The sequence below is a fragment of the Dipodomys spectabilis genome, unplaced genomic scaffold, assembly GCF_019054845.1.
Source record: "Dipodomys spectabilis isolate Male_0828 unplaced genomic scaffold, ASM1905484v1 ptg000125l, whole genome shotgun sequence".
Lineage (NCBI taxonomy): Eukaryota > Metazoa > Chordata > Mammalia > Rodentia > Heteromyidae > Dipodomys > Dipodomys spectabilis.
The window spans coordinates 12,808,581-12,835,130 of record NW_024870802.1 but is presented as its reverse complement, the minus strand read 5'-3'; the positions used below and the strand labels follow the sequence as shown (position 1 = coordinate 12,835,130).

Sequence of the window (26,550 nt, the reverse complement as noted above, 5' to 3'; positions counted from 1 at the left end):
CCACGCGCCACCCGCACGCTGAGCCGAGCCCAGCCTGCCTGGCGCTGCGAATCTCTGTGAAAGCGCAGGGCACCGCTGACCGTCGCGCCTCCCTACCTGCGCGGTGACCGCGCAGGGCTCCCGCTGCAGGTCAGATCCTACACTGGTAAATTCTGCTCTGTTCAATTTGAGCCAGCCTCTCGGGACAAGCCTATGAAAAGAGAACATGCTCACTCAATTCATTAGCTAATTAAAGCTCCAGAAGACCGGATGGACGCTAGCTCCGGGGGCTCTCCGTGGAATCCACTTAGTTGAAAGGGCGAAAAAGCAAGCAAGAATGGGAATAACTGGCCGTGCCTTTGCACTCCTGCAATAACGCGCGTCACCAACTCTTGGTTGAATTAGGGAAGCAGGTCTGAGCAGGGCGAAACTACAGTAGATCAGGGGCATGAGATGGGTTCGCTGTCTTGCTGCTGCAAGAACAGGTCAAGCAAGAAGGGGTCAAACTGGAGGCGTGACAATGGGGACTGTGGAACACGGGCTCTAGATTCAATTTCAAGGACATCTGGGAATGATTCAGAACTTGAGTATGTATGCATGACAATGATTGCATTTGGCATCTAGCAATATGGAACCCCTGGGACAGTGGGCAGAGCTGGATTTAAGTTAGAGACTAATAGGATAATCCAGATAAGAGGCTATGAACCCCTGTGGTGATTGTAAAAAAGAAGAGCTAGCTGGACTAGGAATGTGGCTTAGTAATAGAGTGCTTGCCTAACATACATGAAGCCCTGGGTTCTATTCCTCAGTACCACATAAACAGAAAAAAGTGGGAAGTGGCGGCCTTGAGCACAGAGAGGCTCAGGGATAGTGCCCAAACCCTTAAGTTTAAGCCCCAAGACTGGCAAAAATTAAAAAAAAAAAAAAAAAAAAAAAAGCTAGCTGCACAGGCTTTTGCGACGGATACCGTAAGGAAGTCAAGATTGTTAGGGCTTTCAGATGGAGAGACTAAAAGAACAAGTGCTATCATAGGAGATGGGATGTGAAAAGATCATATATGCACTTTATGTTGGGGGAATTGTGAGATTTTTCAAATAAAAATGCTAAGATCTTGGACCTGATGATTCAAAAGTTCATCTTAAAACTGGGTGCTGGTGGCTCTCACTTGCAATCATAACTACTCAGGAGGCTGAGATCTGAGTGAGGATTGTGGTTTCAAGCCAGCCCAAGCACAAAAGTCTTTGAGACTCATTATCTTCAATTGACATCCATCCTAACCCCCACCAACTAAAGAGAGCTGTGGCTCAATTGGTAGAGCATTGAACAATGCCCAGGCCCTGAGATCAAGCCCCAGAAACCAGCACACGCACCTGTACACACACACTCACACACACATTCATTTTACAGCTGAGCAAGAAAGCCGATCAACAAACAACTCAATGCTGAATTCAAACACCAGTACCCACACAAAAAGGGTGAAAAAAGGAACTAGCCCTCAAGTTTGTCTTAATGGATTCCACTGTATTCTTCTTCGATTACTTCCAAAGCTGAGATACAGTTACCTGATACTGGAGCCAAACTCATTAGAATTCTTTTCATCTAGACATGGGAGTTTAGAGACCAGACAGAAGGTAAGTTATACTGTTATCTGTGCTTGGACCACTTTCTTCTCATTCAACACTCAAATGTCTTTCTTGAACTTTTTTTTTTTTTTTGTCAGTTGTGGTGCTTGAACTCAGGACCTGGGTACTGTCCCTGAGCTCTTTGGCTCAAGACTAGTGATCTACAACTTTGAGCCACAGCACCACTTCTGGCTTTTGATGGTTAATTGGAGAGAAGTCTCACAGGGACTTTGTTTTTGCCTGGGCTAGCTTTGAACTGCGATCCTCAGATCTCAGCCTCTTGAGTAGCTAGGATTACAGGGATGAGGCACCAGCACCCGGCTCTTCACCTTGATTTTTAATCGCTAAGTTCCTTTTCTAGGAAACTACTTGAAGGCAATTACTTCTTGTTCAATTTTATATCCCCAGGGCCTGTCAGTGTCTGATATATATATATATATATATATATATACATATATATATATATATACACACACACACACACACATATATATACAGATGTTTGCTAAAGAAGTGATTATTAAATGCTTCAGAGGACAATGAAAACAAAAAGTCATGGGCACCTTCAAAGTGTGGCATTTCAATAGAGGTATCAAATTCATAATCACAAAACCTTCATTTTGTGTGAATGTGTCTGTGCTAGTACTGGGGCTTGAACTCAGTGCCTGAGTACTGTCCTTTTGCTTTTTGGTTCAAAGGTGGCTTGAGCCACACCTCTACTTCTAGCTTTTTGCTGGCTAATTGGAAATGAGTCTCACAGACTTTCCTATCTGGGCTGGCTTCAATCGATTCAGATCTTAGCCTCCCCAAGTAGCTAGGACTACAGAATTAACTACTTGTAACTACCATTCTCTTTTAATTCCCTGGACAGCCACTAAAGGATTTCTATTTAATGTGAATGGGCTTGTTTCTTATTTAACTTATCATATTTAACTTATCAGGCAATATAGTAATTTAAGAAATTAATGCAAGGACACAAAATATAGGCTGGTTTACTTAGAAACAGATGCATTGATTATAGAGTCACTGGGAAAATTCATTTTATGATGTTTTCAGATCATCTTGAATAATCCTCCAGTCTTAAAAGGTTCAGAAATTATTTTCCCTCCAACAGAGCCTAGGCTCTGTCCTTGAGCCTTTCTGTGCTCTACCACTTGCGCCACAGCACCATTTCTGGATTTTTCCAAGTACTTTATTGGAGGTAAGTCTCATGGACTTTCCTGCCCAAGTTGGTTTTGAACTGTGATCCTCAGATCTCAGCCTCATGAGTAGCTAGGATTACAGGCAAGAGCCACTGGCGCCCAGCTTCCTTCTGCCAATTCTTATCCTCCTTAGAACTGATTTGTCCATCTGTATTTCCTTGGATTTCATACTTCCATAATTCCTCATTAGTCATCTTTGTATCAATCACTTCTATTTAATATGCCTTATCCTAGTCTATGGAGTACTAAACAGGGCTACCTTGTAGGTTATTCTATGGTAGTTTTTTTTTTCTCCTAAGGCAGACTCCATATATCCCAAGCTGGACTTACAACCAAATGGCCACCATTCCTGGCTTCCACAGCAATCTGCATGAACTACTGCTGTCACCTTTTTTGTGTTTGCCAGTACCAGAGCTTTCACTCAGGGCCTCAAGCTCTCAGCTTTTTCAACTCATGTCTAGCGTTCTACCTCATGAGCCACACCTACAGTCTGGATTTTTTTGCAGTCTTAATTGGAGAAAAGTCTTGAGGATTTTTCTGCCCAATCTGGCTTCAACATCTCAGCCTTGGGGGGAGAGGGGGTAGCGGGGAAGATTGGGTGGGGGGGACGGGAGGGGGAGGATGGGAAGGGATGGGAAGGGGAAACAAAGGAGGAAGCTACAATGCTTGATAAGAAATGTACTCATTATCTTGCCCATGTAATTGTAACCCCTCTGTACAGTATTTTCACAATTAAAAATAAAAATCATCTCAGCCTCCCCAGTAGCTAGCATTACAGGCATAAGCCACCAGCACCTCGCTCAAATCTATATTCTTACAAGACCACAGATAGGTACAGGCTTCAGCTGGTCCTCTGAACACTTACCTAACGCCATAAAGTACTTGAGACATGTTGAGTACTTAAAAAAAATTAACCATTATTATTAAAAGGGTCTGATTGGTGTGATTGGCTGTTTTGTTTTCTTTCTTTGAGAAAGGGTCTTATTATGTAGTTCAAGCGGGCCTTGAATGCACAATCTTCCTGCTTCAGCTTCCTAAGTGCTGGGACTATAGGTGTACACTATCATATTTTATGGGAAATAAATTGTTCCAATGTGGGAAGTTGAGAATGCTATCTCTGCAAGTGGACCTCTCAACCACCTGCACAGTTCCAGTGAAATGAACAAATTAGAAAGTTACACATAGCATTCCTGCTCCCATCCTTCTAATTTCAGAGCAGGAAAACAGGATGGTAGACAGTAGGCAGGGAGAAAAATTAAAAGGACGAGAATGGGTTTCTTCACAGCAGTGACTAGTCCTGGGGAAATGAGGCACAGATATCACAGCACTGAGTTTTAATAGGGATTTTATTAAGGTTAAATCTCTAGGAATGAGGGAACCCTAGTTTGAGGGCACAAAAGCCGGCGAAGCCTCCTCAGATCTCATAGTGAACCACTGGTTCAGGTTCTTTGGTGGGGTCACCGCCTCGTTCCAGGTACAGATTATTATAAGGATATTGCTTTGGCCCCTAAGAAAAAAGAAAGATAGGTCAGTAAGAACAGCATACATCCAGCCAATACCTGGCTAAGCTCCACTCTGAGTTAATGGGTACATAATAGCTTCTAGTCAGACACAGCTGCGCTAAAATTGAAAGAGTAGCACTCTCTTCCTTGCTCAGCCCACAGCACAGAAAGAGCCTAGATTGTAAGAGAAGTGCTGCCTACCATGTGAGTGAGGAAAAGGAAGAGAAGAGGAAAGGGAAATGTGGGGAGGGAGGAAAGGAGGGAAGACAGGAAAGAATGAGACAGAGAGTCAGTCAAAGCTTTCTAAATGGCACGATGCATCCATCCATCCCACTCTCTCTCGGGGTCAAGACAGACTCAATCTCCTTTAAGTCACTCAGCCTCTAATGGTTCTACCACTAAAGTGGCCTAGCAAATGAGGCGTGCAGGAGCAGCAGTGGGGGAAAAGCACAGAGGAGACACGGCTGGGATGTGCTTTAGGGGCTGCTGACTTTACCAACAAACAGCTGTCGGAGGACACAGCTCAAGGGGAGGAAAAGGGTGATGTGTTTACAGAACTGAAAAATGGAAGAGCCACACTGTGTTTTGCTCTCCTGAAGTGAAGTTAGTGCTCACCCTAACTCCGTGTGCACTCTCCAGCAAGGAACCCTTGAGGCTTGACAAGAAGGCTCGTGTCAGTGCACACAGACATATACCAGCTTCCTTCAGGACACTGGTTACCTATCTCTGCAAAGGTAACACAGCAAACACGGAAGCCTCTCTGCCTTCATTTCTTCTTCCAATCCATCCTAGAGATGACTCCCAGATTAATCTTCTTAAGAATCCAGCCTCCATCTATCACTCTTTTATTCTAAAACCCCAAATGGCTGTACTCTACTACAATTAGATCAAGTCACCCCTCAGCTCAACTCTTGGTACATAGGGTCTTGAGCCTGGCCCATGGTAGGGGCTGTATACATATCTTTTGAATACATCACCACACTATCAAGTCTAAATCCCTTAGCCATTCAATAAAAGCTGTCTGACTTAAATAAGCAACTCACTTCACAATATTTTTTTTTTAATACACTGATTTCCAAGTATAGATCTGTATCACAATTGCCAATCACTATCAGATTGTTGAAAACAATGATTCTAAAACCCTACTATAGAGCTGCTAAATTGGGGTCTCCAAATAGGGCCTAGACCCTGAATGTTCACCAGCTTGTTAGTTGGTTACCTAGGAACTACTTTATACCCTTTTTCTATCTCACCCTACTCTTTTTCCTAATGGAGGGGAACATGTTTTCTCCAATTTCTCCCCACCACCCAATCCATTTTTTAGCATCCAGTTTAACCCTACTCCTTGATGGGAGCTCATCTCCGTTTGCACACACATTCACCACATGCATTTATACATATAAACCATGTCAACCACCCAGTGTATTTGTTCAAATGCTGCTCTGTTATTTACCTAAATTTACTTAAGCCTTCTTAAAGCAAAAGTGTATTTTCCTTGTCCTTTATATTCTCTAAATTATAACTGTTTGAGTAGATTTTTCATTGCCTTTAGTATAATATAGAAAGTGCCCTTCATATGTCCAACAAAAGCTAAGGTTTTTAAGCTCTACATTCCTTGACTTGTCTTGCAAACTACTCATTGAAATAAACTTGCTAAAGTACACTCCTCAAATGGCAACTCTGAAGACTAGCCAGCTTCCACATTCTTACTCTTCATCTAGTGCTAGAGTACTTCTATTTAGACTGATCTAAGAAGTAGGAATGAAGCAGTGTTTTAGTACTTGTGCCAGTCCAGGAGTTAAGGCCTTTCTATCTTTCTAAGACTATAAGAAGCCAAATTTGGCATTGGCTGGTTATCTACTCCAGACTTCACTTCCTTAAGACGAGGCTAAACTTATGTAATGAGGGGAGTACTTCTCAGATACTCACCACAGGCTGGTAGCTGGGAAAAACATCTCCAACCCAGAACATGAAAACCATGAAAGCCACGAAGCCAAAGAGCTGCTTACACATGAGATCCCAAGAAACAGGTGTGGGAGATGTGTCCACTCGGTTCCTGATATACATGTCTATGTCCCAATGTAACTGAGGCAAAAAGGCAGATAATTGTCACAAAGTGGTCTTCCTGCAAAAAGCAGGCAGTTCTAAGACTACACACTAATACAAGGCTTGACAGAAGCATTCCACTGCCTGTGGGCCATATTCTGAGTTCTAAGACACATGGGCCCACGGGACTGGATGCTGTCCTGTCTCAGCCTCACCAGAGAAAGCTCAATCATGAAATATGCTTTCACAGTACTAAGCTTGGACTTTTCTTCGAAGTCCCATTATATGGGCCATAGATGAAACCTCAGGTCTCAAATTACTGAACTTGCTTCTGTGAGCAGGAAAGCTTAGTGTTAACTGGATAGAGAAGTATCATTGGAACTAATGAGAGAATCCACAGGAAAACACAAGAAGGCTGGAAAGAAGGTAAAATGGGTTATGGTTTTCTCACCGGTTCACCCCAGTTCGTCCTCAGGTCCGTGTGGTCCCAGTGATACCACGGATCCCTCTCATGCTGTGAGCGGTCAGGGAGCTTCGGATAGTCACCATACCTGAGAAACAGTAAGAACTTCTGGAAAGGTCCACGATCAGTCTCAGACAATTCAGAGTCCTCATCTCAGATATGAGAAACCAAGTGATAAATATAAGTACTTTGCCAAAGGACAAAAGAACTGACTCTTCAAACAAGATCTCAAGTTCTCACCATTAAACACAGAGCAAACCAAAAAAGTCCTAATTGAAAATCAAAAGCCATGCTTTCCTTTCTTTCAAAGAGTTGTATAATTCTATATTAGAGCTAAAAGAAAATTTAAAAACCAATTGTTCAGATGCCCTCATCAGGTACTAAATGAAAATAAAGTTTGGGTCTGGCTCCAAAACCACTTGGGATTAAGAAAAAGTGTACACATTAGAAAAGCATTATTTTCATAGCAACTGTATTTCTAAGCTGGCACACATCTCCATGTCTCAAGTAGGTCATGGAACCTCTTTCTTAGCTGGATCAGATTCACCTTATACAGACTGCTACCAGTCCAACATACAATTGAAAACCAACGGTAGCATTTCCAGAAAATGACTGGAAAGTCAGAATAGGGGGTACTCGCCTGCCTTGCATGCATGAGGCCCTGGGTTCGATTCCTCAGCACCACATAAGCAGAAAAAAAAAAAGCCGGAAGTGGCGTTGTGGCTCAAGTGGTAGAACACTAGCCTTGAGCTGAAGAGCTGAGGGACAGTGCCCAGACCCAGAGTTCAGGGCCCAGGACCGGATCCAAAAAAAAAAAAAAAGAAAAAAGAATAGGGGGTACTGAATCCAAGATTGAGGAAATGAAGGGGGCTGGTAATTTAATCTGCTTAACACTTGCGGCGATTTCCACAGCTCTATCAGAAGTATATGTATATATATACATACATATATACACACATCTGCACATAAGTATACACACATATATACATATATGTGTACACACACACACACACACAGAGAAATAAAGAACTCCATCTATAAATACGGTTCTCATGACAGGAATCCAGCCCCAGCCTCGTCGTGTGCCTGGATAACAGCACCTGAGCCCAGCAGCTGCTCAATCTAAATGAAACTCGGCGCTCTGGATGAAGCCAAGGAAAGGTTCCTGCTACTCGGGAGTCCTCGAGGGAGTCATTAAAATCCCGGCTTTCTCTTTGGAGGAAACAGCTAGAGCCAAGGAGAAAATTGAAATCCTCTGGGCTGCAGCTGCTCACTCACTCCCGGCCTCCGTCCATCAAGGAAAGCACCCCCACCGGGTCAGGGTCCAACACCCCATGCAGCGGTCCTTTCGCATCACTATTCGGGGGCAAGCGGACCCTCTCTACTCACCCCATGCCATCATCCGGGTAAGGCTGGTAGTCTTCCACACGCATGTTATACTTCTTGGCGGCGGCGGCGCGTTCTTCGGGGGTCTTGGGATAGGGCCCCGGCAACATGTCTTTGGTCATGTGGAAGGCTGAATGGCAGAAGAGGCCATTTCAGACAGACTCCGCTCTCCAGCGGCCGGGGAGGCTCCAACCTGCGATGTCTGCAGAGGCCGGAGTCCCGGACTCGGCCGGAGCCGGGATCCCAGTATCAGGATATACGCATGCGCCCTCCGCCCCCGTCACGGTACCCACGATCTCCCTTCCAGGCGCTACACATTTCAGGCCTCCCCTTCCCACACCAAGGACTTTCCAGTTTGCGCCGACCTGTCCGTGCTCCTAACGGCACTGCGTTCCGGCATGTCCTTTGCAGCCATCGGACTCCCAGGACCCCTGCCCTCAACGCCGCCATCTTCACCTTCTTCGCGGTTCCTCTTGCGCATGCGCAAAGGCCAGCGACGGCGGCTGAGCCGGGCCAAACAAGACCGCCCAAGCGCGCAGCGGGGGGCGGGGGGCAGGGGGAGGGGAAAGCCTTCGGGCTTCATCCCGAGCGAGCTTTAAGCGCGGTGCTGCAAATAGCTAGGAAAGTGAGCAGGAGGAAATAGCAGGAAGGAGAGAAAAACCAGGCAGGTGACTTCGTTGCTATTTCGTGTTACTGCGCTCCTTTCCTCCCTCATCTAACAGAAACATATACTAAGAGAATGGGGACTCAGAGCCTGAACACCTAAGGTAGACAGCTGACCAGGAGCAATACAAGTAAGACGAGCTTTTTTTATTATTATTATTATTGTCTGTTGCCTTTTTCTTCTCCTTTACTGGCCTTCCATCCCCAGATGTGGCCCTCCTTCAAATTTAGGCTCTTGGCTCCTAGCTTCCTACTTTCCAGCCACCTCAACTCAATGAATGTAAAACTAAACCCTGCCAAGCAGTGTCATACCACAGCTTACAGCTCTTTCCATAATGGATATGATTCCTGAAAGAGATGTCCAAGAGTCTACACTTCTCAACACTATTGCATTGGGCTTAACTTCCCAACACACACGTTTGGAGAACACAGCTACATCATGTCTCATTGTTATCATCATTTCGATGATAATAATGTTAACTATCTTTTTTGAAAAAAAAGCTTAATTAGGAAGAATAAAGTGACTATATGCTAATGTGAACTAGTAGGGTGTACAAAAATGGGTCTAATAATTTCCTTTGCTTTTCTTATTATTACCTTTTATTTGAAAATACTGAAAACAGGGGTTATAGTTACAACACTTCCCTCACTCTCACCCAGTTTTTCCTTCCCATCCCACTCTCTAGTTGTATAGTGCATTTTCAACATAATGTCCCCTAAGTTCCATTGCTGTATTCGGTTAGTTGGTTTGTTGGCATTTGATAGTCTTTTGAGACAGGGTCTTGTTATGTAGCCAGACTGGCCTTGAACTTGATTTTCCTGTCCCAAGAGGGCTGGGATTTGGAGTGTGGGCCATCACATCCAGCTAATTCCCTTTCGGATGACTTCCAAGACTTGGATTTGATTTACATGCATCTTGTTCTTTCCTTAAACCTGGAAATAATGAAAACCTTAGTATTTAGACCCTACATCCAGCCATAAGAACTTTTAAATAAAGCACTAGAGGTCATTGATACAGCCTTTTTTAAACCAGTGTTATTATGTGGGTTCCATGGTTGGCGACTAATAATAGCATTGATCTCATAGCAAAATATAATCAAATAGGAGAGATGGTGATATAGGCAAAAAATAAAAAAATCAAGTGATGCTAAGCAAAAGAAAACTGTCCTTGATTTTTCATTTCTAAGAGATGGGGAATATATAACCTGAAGGCATGATTCAGTATAAAGTATCTTCTTAGAAATCATGAATCCCTGATTTCAAACACTAGGGGAGAGAGAGAGAGGATTTGCTGTGTTGCTTGCTTAGGCTGTCCCTGAATCTCAAATGATTTGCTCCTGTCTGAGCCTCCTGAGTTCTTGGGACTCTAGGGAGGTGTCACAATGTACCTCATGCATGATTTTGCAAGATTTGAATATTCTTTTCCTTCCTTTTTTTTTGTCGGTTGTGGGGCCTGAACTCTGGGCCTGAGCCATGTCCCTCAGTTCTTCAGCTCAAGGCTAGCAGTCTACCATTTGAACCACAGCGCCACTTCCGGCCTTTTCTGTTTATATGGTGCTGAGGAATCCCACACAGTGCCTCAGGCATGGGAGACAAGCACTCTACCACTGAGCCACCTTCTCAGACAGCCTTCCTTTCTCTTTCTTTCTTTCTCTCTCTTTCCTTCTCTCTTTCTTTCCTTCTTTCCCTCCCTCCTTCCTTCTCTTATTTCTTTCTCTCTCTCTTTCTTTCTCTCTTTCTTTCTTTTTTTGCCAGTCCTGGGGCTTGAACTTAGGGCATGAGCATTGTCCCTGAGCTTTTCTTTTTGCTCAAGGCTGGCACTCAACCACTTGAGCCACAAGCCACTTCCACTTTTTTCTCTTTATGTGGTGCTGAGTAATTGAATCCAGGGAGCCTCATGCATGCTAGGCAAGCACTCTACCACTAAACCACATTTCCATCCAAAATTTGTATTTTCCACTTAACCTTTTGCCTGAGACTTCAGAGTAGTCTTTTTTCCGATATCTATCCATGTGTCTTCCTTAGGTAGGCTTGCTTCTCTCTCCATCTATGACTCTAATGTCTAAAGTTTAGTTACACTTATCTCCTTCTTTGCTTCCTGTGTAGACCTGGGTACACTAAGGCAATATTTTGTCGATTGGCTTGTCTGTGACCTCCCCCCCCCCCCCCCCCCCCCGTCCCCCTCTTCCTCCCTTTCCCCTGTTTCTCTGTTGAGGGACCAAGGTCTAGCCCTAAGTTTTCCAGGGATGGAATCTAGGCTGTAGAGCTGTCAGTCACCAGTAGGTGGAGCTCCTTCTCCACGTGCCCGAACCACTCTGTTTCTCGGTTCATCTCTATGGTTTCCGTTGTGGTTTCGGCCGGAACAGGCGGGGCTTCCGCTTCTTAGCTCAGAGATGGCGGCGACAGCGGCGGAGGCTGCTGGGTCGGTTTCTGGAGAGCTTCGGGAGGAGGCCGAAGCCCCAGGCCCGGCCTGGGATGAATCTCAGTTGCGCAGTTATGGTTTCCCGACCCGACCCATCCCACGTCTGAGTCAGAGCGACCCCCGGGCGGAAGAGCTCATCGAGAATGAGGTGGGGGGCGGGGCCCCGCCTAGGTCGGGAGGAGGAAGGGACCCCGTGGGGAGGAGAGGCCGCTGGACGCGGGCAGCGGCGGGGGGCTCGCCCGGGTGTGCACTAACAGGACCTCGGGTGGTGGGGAGACCTGGGGAGGGCGGCGGAGAGGTGGCCGGTGAGGAGCCCGCGCTGCTTGAAGGGAAAAGTGATTCTGAAGTTGAGAGTCAGGGAAGTGAACCCACCTACTTCTTGGAATTCTTGCATTTCCTTCTTTTCACTTGGTGTCTTTGGCTTAGGAGCCTGTGGTGCTCACTGACACAAATCTTGTGTATCCTGCCCTGAAATGGGACCTTGGATATCTGCAAGAGAATATTGGCAATGGAGACTTCTCTGTGTACAGTGCCAGCACCCATAAGTTCTTATACTATGATGAGAAGAAGATGGCTAACTTCCAGAACTTTAAGCCGAAGTCCAACCGACAGGAAATGAAATTTCATGAGTTCGTTGAGAAACTGCAGGATATACAGCAGCGTGGAGGAGAAGACAGGTAAGTTAGCAGACTTTGGTTTTACCAGTGGGTTTATGACACCCATGTTTCTTTCCTGTGCTTGTGTGAAGGTGTGGCAGAGTTAGGTGAGTAAAGATTGGAATCTCTGGCTTTATACTAAGGGGTATTCTTCCCTTCTACCTTGTACTTGGTGGTTTGGGGTGGGCAGCAACCAGTCGACTTTCTAGCTTGAAGGATATGAAAACTATTAGACTGAGCTGTGGATCTCTACTGTCTCTTTTTCCTCAAAATGATTGAGAGTCAAACCTGGCTTGAGAGGTCAGTCAAATGATGGAAATTAACAAACATATCTGGGTGGAAACTAAGGAAACTGAAGGAAAATCTTTTATTCAAAGTGAGGAATAATTATTTCATTTATAGGACAAGTCTTAGAATTGCTAGATGTTCTGTTTGGTTTTTTTCAAAAAAGCTCAAAATGAGGATTCTTATTTACAGTCTTTGGACTTTTAAGTGTGGGCACCTATTCAACTTTTAAAGAATTTTAAGCAGAAGCCTAAACAAAGCTATTTCTCATTAGATTTATCCCTAAAACAGTTTGCAGGTCTTATAAGATATTGTGCTAACTGGAGACTGTTCATGCTGAAAAGTTATGTGGTTTGTTGTGATTTGGGGCTAAAGGATAGCAAGATCCACTAGAGATGAAAAAGATTGGAAGTATACTTAAGGGGTAGAGCACGTGCCTAGCAAGTACTTGACTCGAGTTTAAACAGAGTACTATCAATAATAATGATTATTATTATAATAACAACATTGCCTTAACCATTACAATTTTAGGTTAAGTATTTTTCTTAGAACCAAGACAGGGCTGCTTCTGACTCTTCTTCAACTCTGCCCACTGTGAACATCTCTGGTAGAGTTTTCATATTCGTTGAGTAACACATGACCTTCCTCAGATATGTAAGGAGCCTGGGTGTGCACCTGATAAGGCTGTAGAAAGCTGCTCTGGATAGCTGGTTAAGTCAGTTAAGATAAACTAGATTTCAAGTTAGAGCTCAAGCTGGAGACAAGAAAGGTTCTTTTCTCACTTTTATACATGTTCATTATAGGTGAAGTCATCTTGTTCTTATATCATCTTGTTGATTCCTGAGGTCCAAATTGGCCCAGAAACAGCTCTAGCTGGACCTTGGCAATTGCTGTGACAGAAGGAAAGATGGGATAGTTTGTACTGTCTCCTAAAATTACAGCTGGACACAACACAAGTCAATTCTGTGAACACTTCATTGGTCAGAAAGTTAAAAAAGCCAATCTAATTTAAGTGGGCGCAGAAAAGTGCCTCTTCTATTGATAGGGACAACCTTCTGGTAAACAGGAGTGCAGTCTACCACAATGGCTATCAAAGGCCAAAGAAGATGTCAGGCCTTAAGAGCCTCTGGAACAAATGGCTTTGTGGATAAGCTTCTAGGAAACCGTAGAATCACACATATGTATATCTTTGTGGAGAACCTTGGTTTGTTCGTTTACACTAGTACTGGAGCTTGAAATCAAGGATTTGTGCTCTTAGCTTTTTGCTCAAGGTTGGTGCTCTCCTATTTCAGCTACAGCTCCACATCTGGCTTTTTGCTAGTTATGTGGAGGTAAGAGTCTCTCAAGGGGCTGGGAAGGTGGCTCAGTGGCAGAGCGCTTGCCTTGCATGCATGAGGCCCTGGGTTCTATTCCTCAACACCACATAAGCAAAAAGAAAAAAGCCGGAAGTGGCGCTGTGGCTCAAGTGGTAGAGTGCTAGCCTTGAGCTGAAGAGTTGAGGGACAGCCCCCAGGCCCAGAGTTCAGGCCTCACAACTGGACCCCCCCCCCCAAAAAAAAAAAAGAGAAAGAAAAGAGAGTCTCTCAAATTTGCCTGGGCTGGCTTCAAATCACAGTTCGCAGAACTCAGCTTTCTGAGTGAGTAGTTAGGATTACAGATGTGAACCACTGGTACCGACTGAGCCCTGAGTTTTTAAAAGGATAAAAGACTTAAAATGATGTTTTTTTTTTAGAAACCTGGTGTTCAGAGAATGCAAGATAAGAATTCAGTTTTGTGAGAATCCACATCGGCCAAAATTTTCATGACTTTAACTGCTTGAGATGCTGGTGGTTTATATTTTCAGATGTGGGGAGGTCATGTTGGGGACTTGTGTGCACACGCTGATGGAATTTTTTTCTTGGGGAACATAGGTTGTATCTCCAGCAAACTCTGAATGACACTGTGGGTAGGAAGATTGTCATGGACTTCTTGGGTTTTAACTGGAACTGGATTAATAAACAACAGGTAAAGCGTGGCTGGGGGCAGCTGACCTCTAACCTGCTGCTCATTGGCATGGAAGGTAAGAAATATCTTAGAAAGTAGTTTGGCTTGAAGTCATTCAAATCTGATTTCTAATTCTGTCTCTATCACTTACTAGTTCTATGTCATATAAGAAGTCACTGAACTTGTTTTAAGCCTCAGCTTTTTCATCTGCAAAGGAAATATCATAAGATCTTATAAACAGCTATGGTGATTAAATGAGATAGTGTGTTGAGCCTTTAACCTAGTTTCATGCCCTCTTAAAAATAAGTTCCTGGGCTGGGAAGATGGCTCAGTGGTAGAGTGCTTGCCTTGCATGCATGAGGTGCTGGATTCGATTCCACAGCACCACATAAGCAGAAAAAGCTGGAAGTGGCGCTATGGCTCAAGTGGTAGAATGCTAGGCTTGAGCTGAAGAGCCCAGGGACAGTGCCTAGGCCCAGAGTTCAGGCCCCACGACCGACCCAAAAAAAAAAAAAAGTTTGCTTTTCTCTTTCTTAGCTGTTCTTTGGGTGCATATGCTGAGATATTGTAACGTCTGAAATGCTGCTGCTATCTATTGGCTCTCTCTGGTTTTATCCTAGCAAAAAGGGAAATAACCTTTTTCCAATGTAGATTCAACTTTATCTTTTAAATGTTTATGGAGATGAAAATTCAGAAATAATAAATAAGTTTGTAAGTCTTTCTTCTACCTCTCTCTCCCACCTTCTCATTTTCTTTCCCTGGAGGTCCTATTGTGTTAATTGCACACATAAGCAGATTTGTGGATGTTTTCTGTTTTTCTCTTGAATAAAATATGTTTAGACTCCATTTGGGGAAGGAGCACTATATTTGGGGCAGGCTCATTGTCTCTTTCTCTTTTTTTTCTTTTTTAGATGTGTGTATGTGATTCTGGGAATTGAACTCAGGGCCTCCTACTTGCTAGGCAAGTGCTATACCACTTAAGCCATGCCTCAGTCCTTATAGTCTCATTTTTATTTCTACCAGTAAAGGCCCTCAATAGATACTTAGTGAATGATGAATATATTTTTTTGTTGTTGTTTTTTGTCAGTCGTGGGGCTTAAACTCTGGTCCTGGGCACTGTCCCTCAGCTTTTCAGCTCAAAGGCAAGTGCTCTACCACTTGAGCCACAACACCATTTCCGGTTTTCTGGTGCTTCATTGGAGATAAGAGTTTCACGGACTTTCCTACCTGTGCTGGCTTTGAACCACAATCCTCAGATCTCAGCCTCCTGAGAAGCTAGGATTATAGGCCTGAGCTACTGACACCCAGCTTTTTGTTTGTTTCTTTTTTTAAAAATATTTTTTATTAAGATTAAGTGATTGCATAAATTTCACAATATTGTAGGATAGTGATTCTTTCTTTTCTTTTCTTTTTTTTTTTTTGGTCCTGGGGCTTGAACTCAGAGCTGGGGTACTGTCCCTAAGCCTCTTTGTGCTCAAGGCTAGCACTCTTATTACTTGAGCCACAGTGCCACTTCTGGCTTTTTGTAAGTAGTTTATTAGAAATAAGAGTCTCATGGACTTTTCTGCCCAGGCTGCCTTGGAACAGTGATCCTCAGATCTCAGTCTCCTGAGTTGCTAGGATTTCTTAAAACAAAGAATCAGTAATTGTTCGTTGGCATTAACCTGATTATTGAACTCTGAAAATTCTTAATGGTCTTTGCTTTGGATTTGAAGGTTTCTAGCAGTGCAGCTTACAAAATGACATATACGTGCTCCTTTGATGCCACTTCTTAGTTGTTTTGCCAGGGGGCAGTCAGTTCTTCTTCCATGATTCAGAGTTTTTCTGTCGTTTTCTTTTCCTGTGGTAGGTGGGGCACAGGGATTCCTTAGGGAGAAATGAGAGAACAACTGTCCTTTGAGGTCATATTGACTCTCAGCATTTGAGAAGGCAACTGTCTGGGCATATCTAGGCTAGGCTAGAGAATGTTTTCTAAATGCAAGGATTCTGCAAATGGTACAGAGGTAACTTCAGTTACACAGGAATAGATGGAACATACACACCAGGTGATATAATATACCTTATTTCTACATCACTCTCTTCTGTAGTCTGATAAACTTCCCTTCAGTGAAAGTCACAGCTGCATTGAGCCCAAGTGTTGCTGTGGGAGTGTTATATCCCACAAATGTGGTAAAGTGGGAGCTTCAAAAGACCTACCCAAAGTAAGGACATATTTATACAACTTAAATGACTGGTTAACTCCTCAGAGCAGGTCATGCATGTGTTGTTGGTGAGTCATTTGTTTTTTGTTTTTGGGGTTTTTTTTTTGTCGGTCGTGGGGCTTGAACTCTGGGCCTGGACACTGTCTCTCAGCTCTTCAGCTCAAGGCGAGCACTCTACCACTTGAGCCACAGTGTTATTTATGGTTTTCTGGTGATTTTTGGAGATAAGAGTCTCAAGGACTTTCTTGCCCGGGCTGGCTTTGAACTATGATCCTCAGATCTCAGCCTCCTGAGTAGCTAAGATTACAAGCGTGAGCTACTGGCACCTGCCGGTCAGTCATTCCTAACTGTTTTACTTCCCTAAAATTCTTGGCATAGTCAAGAAGAGTGCAAGTATATGCAGTATATTACCCTGTTTGATGTGTGACTATCATTTTGATGTGCTTTTGCCTTCAGTAAGTGCAGAAGCCATCTTTTAGGAAAGTTTACCTTGCTACCTGATGATGGACTCTTGCCTAGTGATAATTTGCTGGACTTAGTACTCATAAATGTAACATTTAATTTGCTAAAAGTTGTTATTGCAATTTCCATGATTCTGCCTAAAATTTGATTTGGAACCATTAGCTGGTGGGAGTAGACTGGGTTTCTCTCTGGCATTGATTGGGCTCTTTGTTTAACTTGTGTAGTAGAGTTACTTCTCCAGATAAGAAAATGTCTTTCTTTCTACAGGAAATGTGACACCTGCTCACTATGATGAGCAACAGAACTTCTTTGCTCAGATAAAAGGCCATAAACGATGTATCTTATTCCCTCCGGATCAATTTGAGTGCCTCTATCCATACCCTGTCCATCACCCATGTGACAGACAGAGCCAGGTGAGCTTGAGTGGAAGAGGGTGTGGAACTCCAGATTCTAGGAGTGCCTAGAAATCAAAAGCTTTTGTCCCCTTCCCTATGGTAGTAATGCCAGATTTGGATTAGTGGCTGGTATTGCCTTAGATGAAATCCTACAGGATAATTCCACAGTGTAGCTCACATATTCCAAGCTCTTGTGGTAGTCCCCAGATGTTTACAAGTATAAACAGCCCGTAGAGCTAATTCTTGGGGGGCAGACTCCATCATTGATGTTGGTGGACTCAGATTACTCTGATTGGCTTACAAGTTCAAGGAACAAAACGTTCCATTGGATTTAACCATTGTTACATGCTGTTTCTTTCTATATAGAAGTAGGTGAATAAAAGTGAGATATATCACAGTGTAGTTCATGGACCTAAGTGAGGCATATAGTTGAGTTGGTGGCTATCCAAAGACACCCCTTCTTTCTTGAGGTGGAAGCTGCATAATTACTTCATACAAGTCTTACTTGGTTAGAATTTTTTTTGGGGGGGTGGGGGTCCAGTTGTGGGGCCTGAACTCTGGGCCTGGGCGCTGTCCCTCAACTCTTCAGCTCAAGGCTAGCACTCTACCACATGAGCCACAGAGCCACTTCCGGCTTTTTTCTTTTTGCTTATATGGTGCTGAGGAATCGAACCCAGGGCCTCATGCATGCAAGGCAAGCGCTCTACCACTGAGCCACCTTCCCAGCCCCTGGTTAGAATTGTTTAGAGGAAAAAGTTTCTGAGGCTTGGACTATGCATGAATCCTAATTTGGGCCATTGAGGTAGTCATCACAGGAGCATTGAAACCTAGGATTCTTTATCACTTGATATTCAAGTAAGCACTGCTTTATGTAGATGTTGTTCTTCAAGAAAGAAAGCAGGTTTAATGTGCATTGTGTTCTACTAGACATAAATTCTGAAGACTTTTTTTTGCCAGTCCTGGGCCTTGAACTCAGGGCCTGGACACTGTCTCTGAGCTGCTTTTTGCTCAAGGCTAGCACTCTACCACTTGAGCCACAGCACTACTTCGAGCTTTTTTTCTGTGTATGTGGTACTAAGGAATCGAACTCAGAGCTTCATGCATGCTAGGCAAACACTCTACCACCAGGCCATCTTCCCAGCCCCATAAAAACATTTTTTAAAGGCATCTTTTTCAAAGTAACTGGCACATAGTCACTGGTAAAGATTTGGTGATTGACTTTTTTTTATTGTAAGGGTGATATAATGTACAAAGGGGTTACATTTATATAAGTATGGTAATGAGTACATGTCTTGTCGAACATTGTTACCCCCTCCTGGTGATTGACTTTTATTTTTTCTTTACTCCCTTAGGTGGACTTTGACAATCCTGACTACGAGAGGTTCCCCAGTTTTCAAAATGTCGTTGGTTATGAAACAGTTGTTGGTCCTGGTGATGTTCTTTACATCCCAATGTACTGGTGAGGATGAAGCTAGGGTTGGGGGCCTCTTGAGAATCTTTCTCATTCCCTAAAAAGCTTTATCTGTGTCCCTTCTGAGTTGTGGCAGGATTGGTCTTAGGCAGTCTATAGGAAGGTTGGCATATCCAGATGTGAGCATGCGTACACGTGGGGGAGATAATCCTGTCTATAGGAAAAGAGAACAATCTGCCAAATCCAAAGAGACTTATAGCTGGAAAAACTGTTCTTACTTCTTTGCTACTAAGAGACTAGGTTACTCTGTGTTTTAACAGTATGAGTATGAATATGATACCTTTGCTGTTTCCTTTAACTGGATTTTACTGAGTTTTCCATCTCCTCTGAAATGTAACTAGAAGCCTGTTTGTTCTCTTGCAGGTGGCATCACATAGAGTCATTATTAAATGGAGGGATTACTATCACCGTGAACTTCTGGTATAAGGTGAGTATGTCTGATTGTTTTGCCCAGATGGAACTGGGGCTGGGGTGAAGTAGGTCTAATAAGTGGTTTGGGCTGGGTTAGATGGTTGGTCATCCCTAGGATGATTCCCAGGTTAGGTGAGAAGCAAAGGGATAGAATTGAATTAGTTTCTTAGAAGAATAGTATAGAAACAGTGAGGTGATATTGAATCTGCTGCTAAGAGCATTTCTTGAGCTGCTGCTTCCTTTATAGGGGGCTCCCACTCCTAAGAGAATTGAATATCCTCTCAAAGCTCATCAGAAAGTGGCTATCATGAGAAACATTGAAAAAATGCTTGGAGAAGCCTTGGGGAATCCACAAGAGGTAAGACAGGGTTGGTGCAATATTCTCCAAGGCTCTTCTTTGTCAGTATCTGATATCCTCTCTTCATAAAGGTTACGAGAATGTTTGGAAAAGCCTTTTCTGTTGAGAACTGGGTGTGACTGACGGATCAATTATAATCTGTTCCATGCTAGTAGTAATGTCCCCCAGGGGGCTTATGTGCCAGCTGGGGACCCCTAAACGGATTCTTCTGGAATGGGAAGTGGGCAATAAAGCATCTTGTGCTCTCCCAGCTGGGCCAAGCTGTAGGTAGCTTTGCTTTCCATGCAGGTGCATCTCTGGCCCACTGTGTAAACGAGGGAAGTTTGTATTTATAATACTCTTTTTTCTTATAAGAACCCTAAGCATTCAGAGATGCCTCTGGAATGGGGAAGTAGCACCAGGCATAATCATAGGTAGCTTTTTGTTGAAGATAGAGAAACATTTAACATTCCTCTAGAACATTAGAGCAACATGTAGGCATACTCTCGGGTATTTGGAGCTTTTTAGCTCCTCCAGTCTTCTCTTGTCTGGGTGCTACTTGCAGATACAGGGTGTATGTAGTAAGCACCCCCCACACACACACCCGCCATGATCTTCATAAATAAATTTGATTAGATTGCTCACAGGATTGAATGTGAGCCTTGTCCCTGACTTTGGCTGGGCATTAACTATCTCTAGGTACACCCAGTCCAACTCCAGGCAGTTCTGATCCTCCTCTGTCTCTTTACAGGTGGGCCCCTTGTTGAACACAATGATCAAAGGGCGATACAACTAGCCTGCCAGGGGTCAAAGCTTCCTGCCAGGTGACTGCTATCCCGTCCACACTGCTTCGTTGATGAGGACAGGAGACTCCAAGCACTAGTATTGCACGCTGCACTTCAATGGACTGGACTCTTGCCATGACCCTGGAGGCAGGTGTTTGGGGCAAGGCAAGGGTAGCTGGTACTCCAATCCTATTTTGAAAGACTTCTCACCCTTGCCTCTTGTGCCCCAACACTTTCCTTCTCTGCCTCCCGAAAGTCTTGCATCCAGTGTGTGGAGTCCTAGCTTCTGATTGTCATTATGTCCCTCTGTGTTAGTCTGTCAACCTCGGGTTATGTGAGTGTATGCATGTGTGCATGTGTGCACACATACATGCAGGTATGTAGTTGATCTTTGTTCCCTCCTCCTGGGTCAGGATGTCACTTCTGGCTCTTAGACCTATCTCCTGTAGCCTCAGTGCCTCAGCCTGAGAGAGAGGATATGCTCCTACACTCCCACTGCTTCTGGACTGCAGAGCCAAAGCAGTTTGTCCATTAGGTCAGTCTGCTCCAGCCAGTTTTTACATTCAGACTGCAGGCCAGATAGAAATGGCTGTTGAGACTCTACTGGGGAGATGAAAGGGAGGTTTACCTTTGGGAGCCTAGATAGCTGTCTAGTGGAAGAGGACTGGACAGGATTCCAGCTGGGACCTACAATCTTAAGCCATACATTGAAAGGAACCTTGGGACATAAGAACTAAGAATTGTGCTTACATTCTAAGTTGTGGACACATACAGCTTTTCTTTTCTAGCACCAGCTCTTGCCCCTGTAACTATCAAGAGAGTTAGCATGGCTAGGGATGTTAACCTCTTTGTGCACACATGCACGTGTGCATTCATTTGCACATGTGTATGTGTGGGTGTGTCCAAACTAGCCAGCTTCCTGCCTACCAAGGTTCTTCACTTGCTTACCTTGTCCAGTGTGACAATATGGTTTGAGTCCCTGGATACTACAGCTTTTTAACTCAGATTTTAGCTGTTCTGTATTAGTCAGGTCTCATTGCAACCTGCCTAAGGCTGACAGGCAGTAGCCTCCAGATCCTATCCCTCTTGTCCAGGCCATGTCTCCTACTACTGCTGAGCTTTTTGGCTGAGTAGATCAAATGGGGTCAAGCTTAGGCAGCTAACTCACTACCTTTTATCCACCAGGGGGCAAGGGCAGAAACATATCCTTGCCTATTAAAGCCAGCGCCTCTGCCAGACCCCACTGTGATGTTCTTCTACACCCTCAAAAGGGTAACTGGTAGAACATGAAAGGAGAGTTTCCTTTTCTGTTAGCAACTACTCATGGGAACCCTTCTCAGGGCTGCATCTTACAGCTGGGCAGCTAAGTATTGCACAACTCAGAGGGCCATCATTCACATCTATTCAGTGGGGTATTTGGGGCCCCCAGGAAGAGAGGCGACCCTTTGTCTATTAACTTCCAATCTGTTCTCCATCATCCATTGGAAGTCCCTCCAAAGGTTTACTTCTGAACTATGGCTCTCACGTGTGAAGTTCCATTTACAGTGCCCTGATGGACTGAAAAGATGCATGTGTATGTGTGTGAGCACCTGTGTGTGTATTTGGGGCATGTGTGTTCATTTTAGAGCCCCATTCTGGGGTTCTCTGATAGAGTATGGATTTACAAACCCAGTACCTTCTCAAGTATAGCTGTTTAAAATACAGCCAATGCTGGGAAATGTGATTACAGTGAACTCCATGCCTCCATTTCTTTCAGGAAAGAGGAGTGCCACAAAGAGCAGGGCAGATGAAAGATAAACTTGGCCACGGTCACGTTGGAAAGCTAGATTATCTTTGTTCTCAACAAGTGTGCTGCCTTTCTGCTCAACTCTCAGAATTGTAGGTGATACACAACAGGGTGCTATGGATTGGTCTTTACAAAAAAGAATGCTGACAGGCTTGCTGTAAGGTGGCTGAGGGGAAGAAGAAGGAAAGAAGGCTGAGACCTTCACAGCGTCAGTCCTAATCCTTAGATAATACAGCAGCAATTCCTGATTTTTAGATACATAATATGTGCCTAGTGCTTTTATCTCTCTTCCTTACTGTCATGCAAGGTAGGTTTCCCACTTCACCAATGAAGAAATAGGCTCAAAGAGATTTAGTGATTAGTAGCAACCAAGTGATATTTGCAACACCTCATCCTCCTTTTCCACCAAACTCCCCATCTTCCCTTGATTCCTTGTTCTCAGGCTTCAGTCAGTGTCTGCAGGTGAGCTAAGACTAAGGGTACAGGAAGTCCTTCTGGGCTCCACTAAAGACACCTGGTAAAACTGCCTGAGAAACCATATAACAAGCTAAGCGTGCTGGGGACCATTGTGTGGGATGAAATTCTAGGTCCCTGTGCTTTGCTGACAACATCCAGGAGCTCCTCCTAGCAGATCTCTGCATCAGAGTTGAAATTCCAGTTCTAGATGTAAGAGCTTTGGTTTACATTCTGTTGGGTCACTTACCCCAGGGAAGAGATGGAAGTGCTCCACCTACCTGGAGTTAGGGTGGTTGGGGCTCAAATTGTGCTTGCAGCAGAGGAAATGTTGCTGTAACTCTTACCCCATGTCCCATTCATTACCCCATCCAAGCTAGCGGTATGGCAGTCAGATGTGACTTGGACCTGTCTTCAGGTCAGCCATATTGCAAGCTCCTATTTCCACATCAGGTACAATATAAACTACTGTTTTGTGAAATCAAATATTTGTTGGGGTGGGGTGGGTGTTGGAATTCTGGAGGAGGAGGGGCTGTTCTGGGCATCCATCGAGCAGATGCCCAAGATGCCTGGGGGAGACCAGCTTCCCCTACAAATCAGAGCTCTAAATTACAAGGTTTTTACCAACGCGAACAGTTGGGGGAAGTCGTCTGCTCTCATTTGCGTAATGGTTTCTGTCACTGGTGATTAGACACAGGATGAAGGAAAAGAAATTTGACAATTAGGAATGAGCGATCATTAATCTGAATCTGTTAGGAGACAGAAAGGGGAATGATCCTTCCAATGGGCCAGCCCAGTATGGGAAGACATCCCTCCCTCCATCCCCCAGAGACTCTTGGTTCAAATATTCTTTTCTGGTTTCCACAAGTGGGTGGAGCTTGTATTTCTTCAAGGCAGCCTGAAGTGGATACAGAAACAGACTTCTTTGGGAAAGAGCCAACAAAGATGGGTGTCAAACACAAGCTTTAGGGCATAGGTAATAATAGAGTAGTTTTTCCATGTGTTTACTGTTTGTTGGAAAGTGTTTTCTGGTAGTCAACACTGATGATTCCCCACCTGTGACAAGTATTTGTCAGCTTCCAGCACTACAGAGTTAAGAGAAAAGCCTGTGGTTTTTTTTTTTTTTTTTTAATTAAACCAAACTCCAGGAGCTTCTGCTTGGAGAAGAACCCCGGTGGGAAACTGGTCACTGCTTCTGTGTATGTTGTTGATACCCTTTGTAGACAGTTAGGGACTTTATGTAGAGAGGAGGAAGATGATAGCGCAACGCTTTCTCCAGAGAAGGACTCATCCTGCAGCCTCCCAGCAACATTGATTTCCCATCAATTCCCATCAGTGCCATCATGACTATGGAGGGTACTGGGTCTTCTGGTCACAGGTTGTGAGCCTATGATGAGGTTAATTAACAGACTGAGTCTTAACATAGAGAAAACCCATGTCTCCTGAGTTCTCATCTCTGATCCTTCAAACTTCGAAGTCGGTATTTGCACTAAGCGGTATTCCTCAGTTTTATGGTTTGTATATGCTTTTGTGGTTTGTAGTATGCTTAAATCATAGAATCATTCAAGGATGAGAGTGAGGATTCTCTTTCATATCGACTCCCTAAGAATAGGCCTCTCACATTGTTAAATTCCCTACCTCTGGGTCTCCACCCATCAAAATCTGGTGCAGAATTTAGCAAGGGCTACAGGCAGTGACCATTCATGCCTGGATGGGGTGGTGCAACATGTGCATGGAAGTAGCTTGGGGTACCAGAGGCCCTGGCCTGTTTCAGTCCATGACCTCTTTGGGACCTCCAGCTGCTTATCCTCTAGTCTCTGCCTACTTCTCTCAGTGTCTTCTCAAACTGCCTGCTCTAAAGGGATGCTTCAACTTCCCTTTCCAGAACTTTCTCCTGCCAGGCTCTCCAGTGGCCCCTTCACCAAGACCCTTTCCCCCAAAGCTCTGGCCTCTTCTCTCTGGGTTCATATCTATTTATCTTCTATTTCTGACCTTAGATGGATCCTTCTCTCTGGGTTCATACCTATTTATCTTCTATTTCTGACCTTAGATGGATCAAATGGTTTATCCCTAGTTACTCCCTGTGTGCTGTCTGCTCTGTCCTCCGGCCATTCCTTGTCAGTTTGTAATTCTGGTTCAGTTTGCCTCACACTGGCAGCCTTTTCTGCGTGTCCTTCAGCTGTCATAGCTCATGGGATCCTGAATAGAGCCTTGCTAAGCACTTTTGGGGCTTGGCTGGGGAACAAAGGCTCAGAAACTGTCAGCGTTGGGGCTCATGAACCAATGACTAGTGAGGTCTCAGATGAGACCTGGTGGTGGGAAGGAGGTGGCAGTTGGTTAGGAAACTAAGAATGGAGCAGCACTACATAAGCCAAGGTGGAAGAACTGAACTTTGTGTTGCCATCTAAATGTGTCTATGTGCTTAGGGCTCATCAGTTCAGGGATGGTGAGGGGGCATCTTATGAATGTCCTAATTTATCTCAGGTCTTTGGCTCAGTGTCAGCAAGTTTGACCTCTGCAAGTGGTTGCTGGACGGGAAACTTTTAAGTGTCATGTCAGGAGTAGAGGTCTCAGGTGAGAATGATCTTGGAGGGTAGGAGAACAGGAGAATGATATTCCATGGCCAGCTTTTTCCAAGACTGTTCTCCATTCAAGAGTTTTCGAGTACAAAAGCTGATTCAAAAAATTAATTGCCCCTCTCCACCTAAAATTTGGTTTCATGTTTCTGAAAAAATATGCTTAAAAAAAAGTAGTTGTACAAAGGCAGTGTGTTCTTTAACTTTCAAAAAGAAACAATCTAGCATAGAGTTTGAAAGCATGGGTTTTGGAGTCTGATACCCTAAATTCAGATTTCTAAGCTTTGCTGCTTATCACCTGGATTTGAACTCTGCTGATTTGCTTAATCTCTCTGAGCCTCAATTTCCTTAACTATGATATGTGGGGGTGGGTACCGGGATTTTGAAAATATCTACCTCAGGGTTGTTGGATTAACTAAAATAATGTCTGTAAAGCTTTAGCACAGTGCCTGGCAAAGCACTTAATAAATGGTTGTGATGGTGGTTATATTCATTATGTGACTTACTCAAAGGTTTGGTTTTACTGATGCTTAAACAGATCTAAGTAATTCTTTTTCTCAAGGAAATTATAGAAAAGAAAAGGAAAAATACCCCTAAAGCTATCCATGTAAGTTGGGGGCAGACTGAAGTCTTGATACCTAAACCCGTTCTAGGCAAATGGCTGATGTGTCTTCTGGTTGGTGAGCCAAATACCTGCTGCACATAGCAGTGGGAGCTGAGTGGTTCCTCATTCCAGCTGTTGAAGCTGGTGCCTCTCACCCTAAAGCACTGCTCAGCTCCTGAGCAGGGCTCCTCATGGTATCAGTCCCCTTCTGCAACCTCTGACTCACAAGCACCTCATTGCACTGCCATCATTAGAGAGCTTCTCAGATTCCTTTGAGAGAGATTCTGTTGCAGTCAAATCAAGCCTCTGCTTTAATTTGTTTACCTGTTAATGTGTCTAAATTATAAGATAAGGTTGTTGTAGGGCAGAACATTAGAATTCAGAAAAAAAAATGCATGAGTGGAATATTAGCTATCATTTGTTTCCACTTCTGTCCCAAGCACTTTGCTAGTCCTTACCTCTGGGCATTCAGTTCAGTGAGGGAGGTAGCTGGAGTCGAGGGCTCATGAAGGAGAAGCAGCTGACCCATTCAGATGCTTATAGAGGGTAGGTTTTCTGCGGGAAGTATAGTCAAGAGTTGGTGTCTGGAAGAGGAGTAGCTACCCAGAGATTAGGGGTACCTGATCTGAAGACAAAGATTGCTCCCATGTGTTTAAAGAGTTTGCTGTGAATCACTCCAAGGAAAGAGCCAGATAGGATATATCCCCCAAAAAGTTTAGTTTAGAAAACTAAACTTGCTTGGGTCTACATCTGCAGAGAGGACCTGCTCACTTCCACTCTTCTTATCCTCTGAATGGGATCTTATTTGGAAGAGTAGTTGAATCAGGTTCTCACATTCCAGCCTGAGATATATTCTGGCT

General features: G+C 44.1%; 2 protein-coding genes across 3 annotated transcripts; one reads left to right on the top strand and one right to left on the bottom strand.

Moving 5' to 3' along the window:
• Positions 1-4,122: 4,122 nt before the first annotated feature.
• Positions 4,123-8,685, bottom strand: Ndufb8 (NADH:ubiquinone oxidoreductase subunit B8). The gene is made up of 5 exons (XM_042689563.1): positions 8,566-8,685; positions 8,204-8,330; positions 6,803-6,902; positions 6,235-6,390; positions 4,123-4,310 (listed from the first exon to the last, which is right to left on the bottom strand). Exons 1-5 carry the CDS (start codon positions 8,648-8,650, stop codon positions 4,218-4,220), a joined length of 561 nt encoding a protein of 186 aa, XP_042545497.1. The 5' UTR covers positions 8,651-8,685; the 3' UTR covers positions 4,123-4,217.
• A 152-nt stretch (positions 8,686-8,837) lies between these two features.
• On the top strand, positions 8,838-25,569 carry Hif1an (hypoxia inducible factor 1 subunit alpha inhibitor). 2 transcript variants are annotated; one of them, XM_042689254.1, is made up of 9 exons: positions 8,838-8,994; positions 11,230-11,433; positions 11,712-11,962; positions 14,137-14,285; positions 17,140-17,285; positions 18,620-18,726; positions 19,102-19,165; positions 19,397-19,507; positions 20,238-25,569. In XM_042689254.1, exons 2-9 carry the CDS (start codon positions 11,257-11,259, stop codon positions 20,280-20,282), a joined length of 1,050 nt encoding a protein of 349 aa, XP_042545188.1. In that variant the 5' UTR covers positions 8,838-8,994; positions 11,230-11,256; the 3' UTR covers positions 20,283-25,569. The 2 variants fall into 2 exon arrangements, with proteins under 2 accessions (XP_042545188.1, XP_042545189.1); XM_042689255.1 differs by lacking the exon at positions 8,838-8,994 and having other exon boundaries at positions 11,192-11,433.
• The last annotated feature ends 981 nt before the right edge of the window (positions 25,570-26,550 follow it).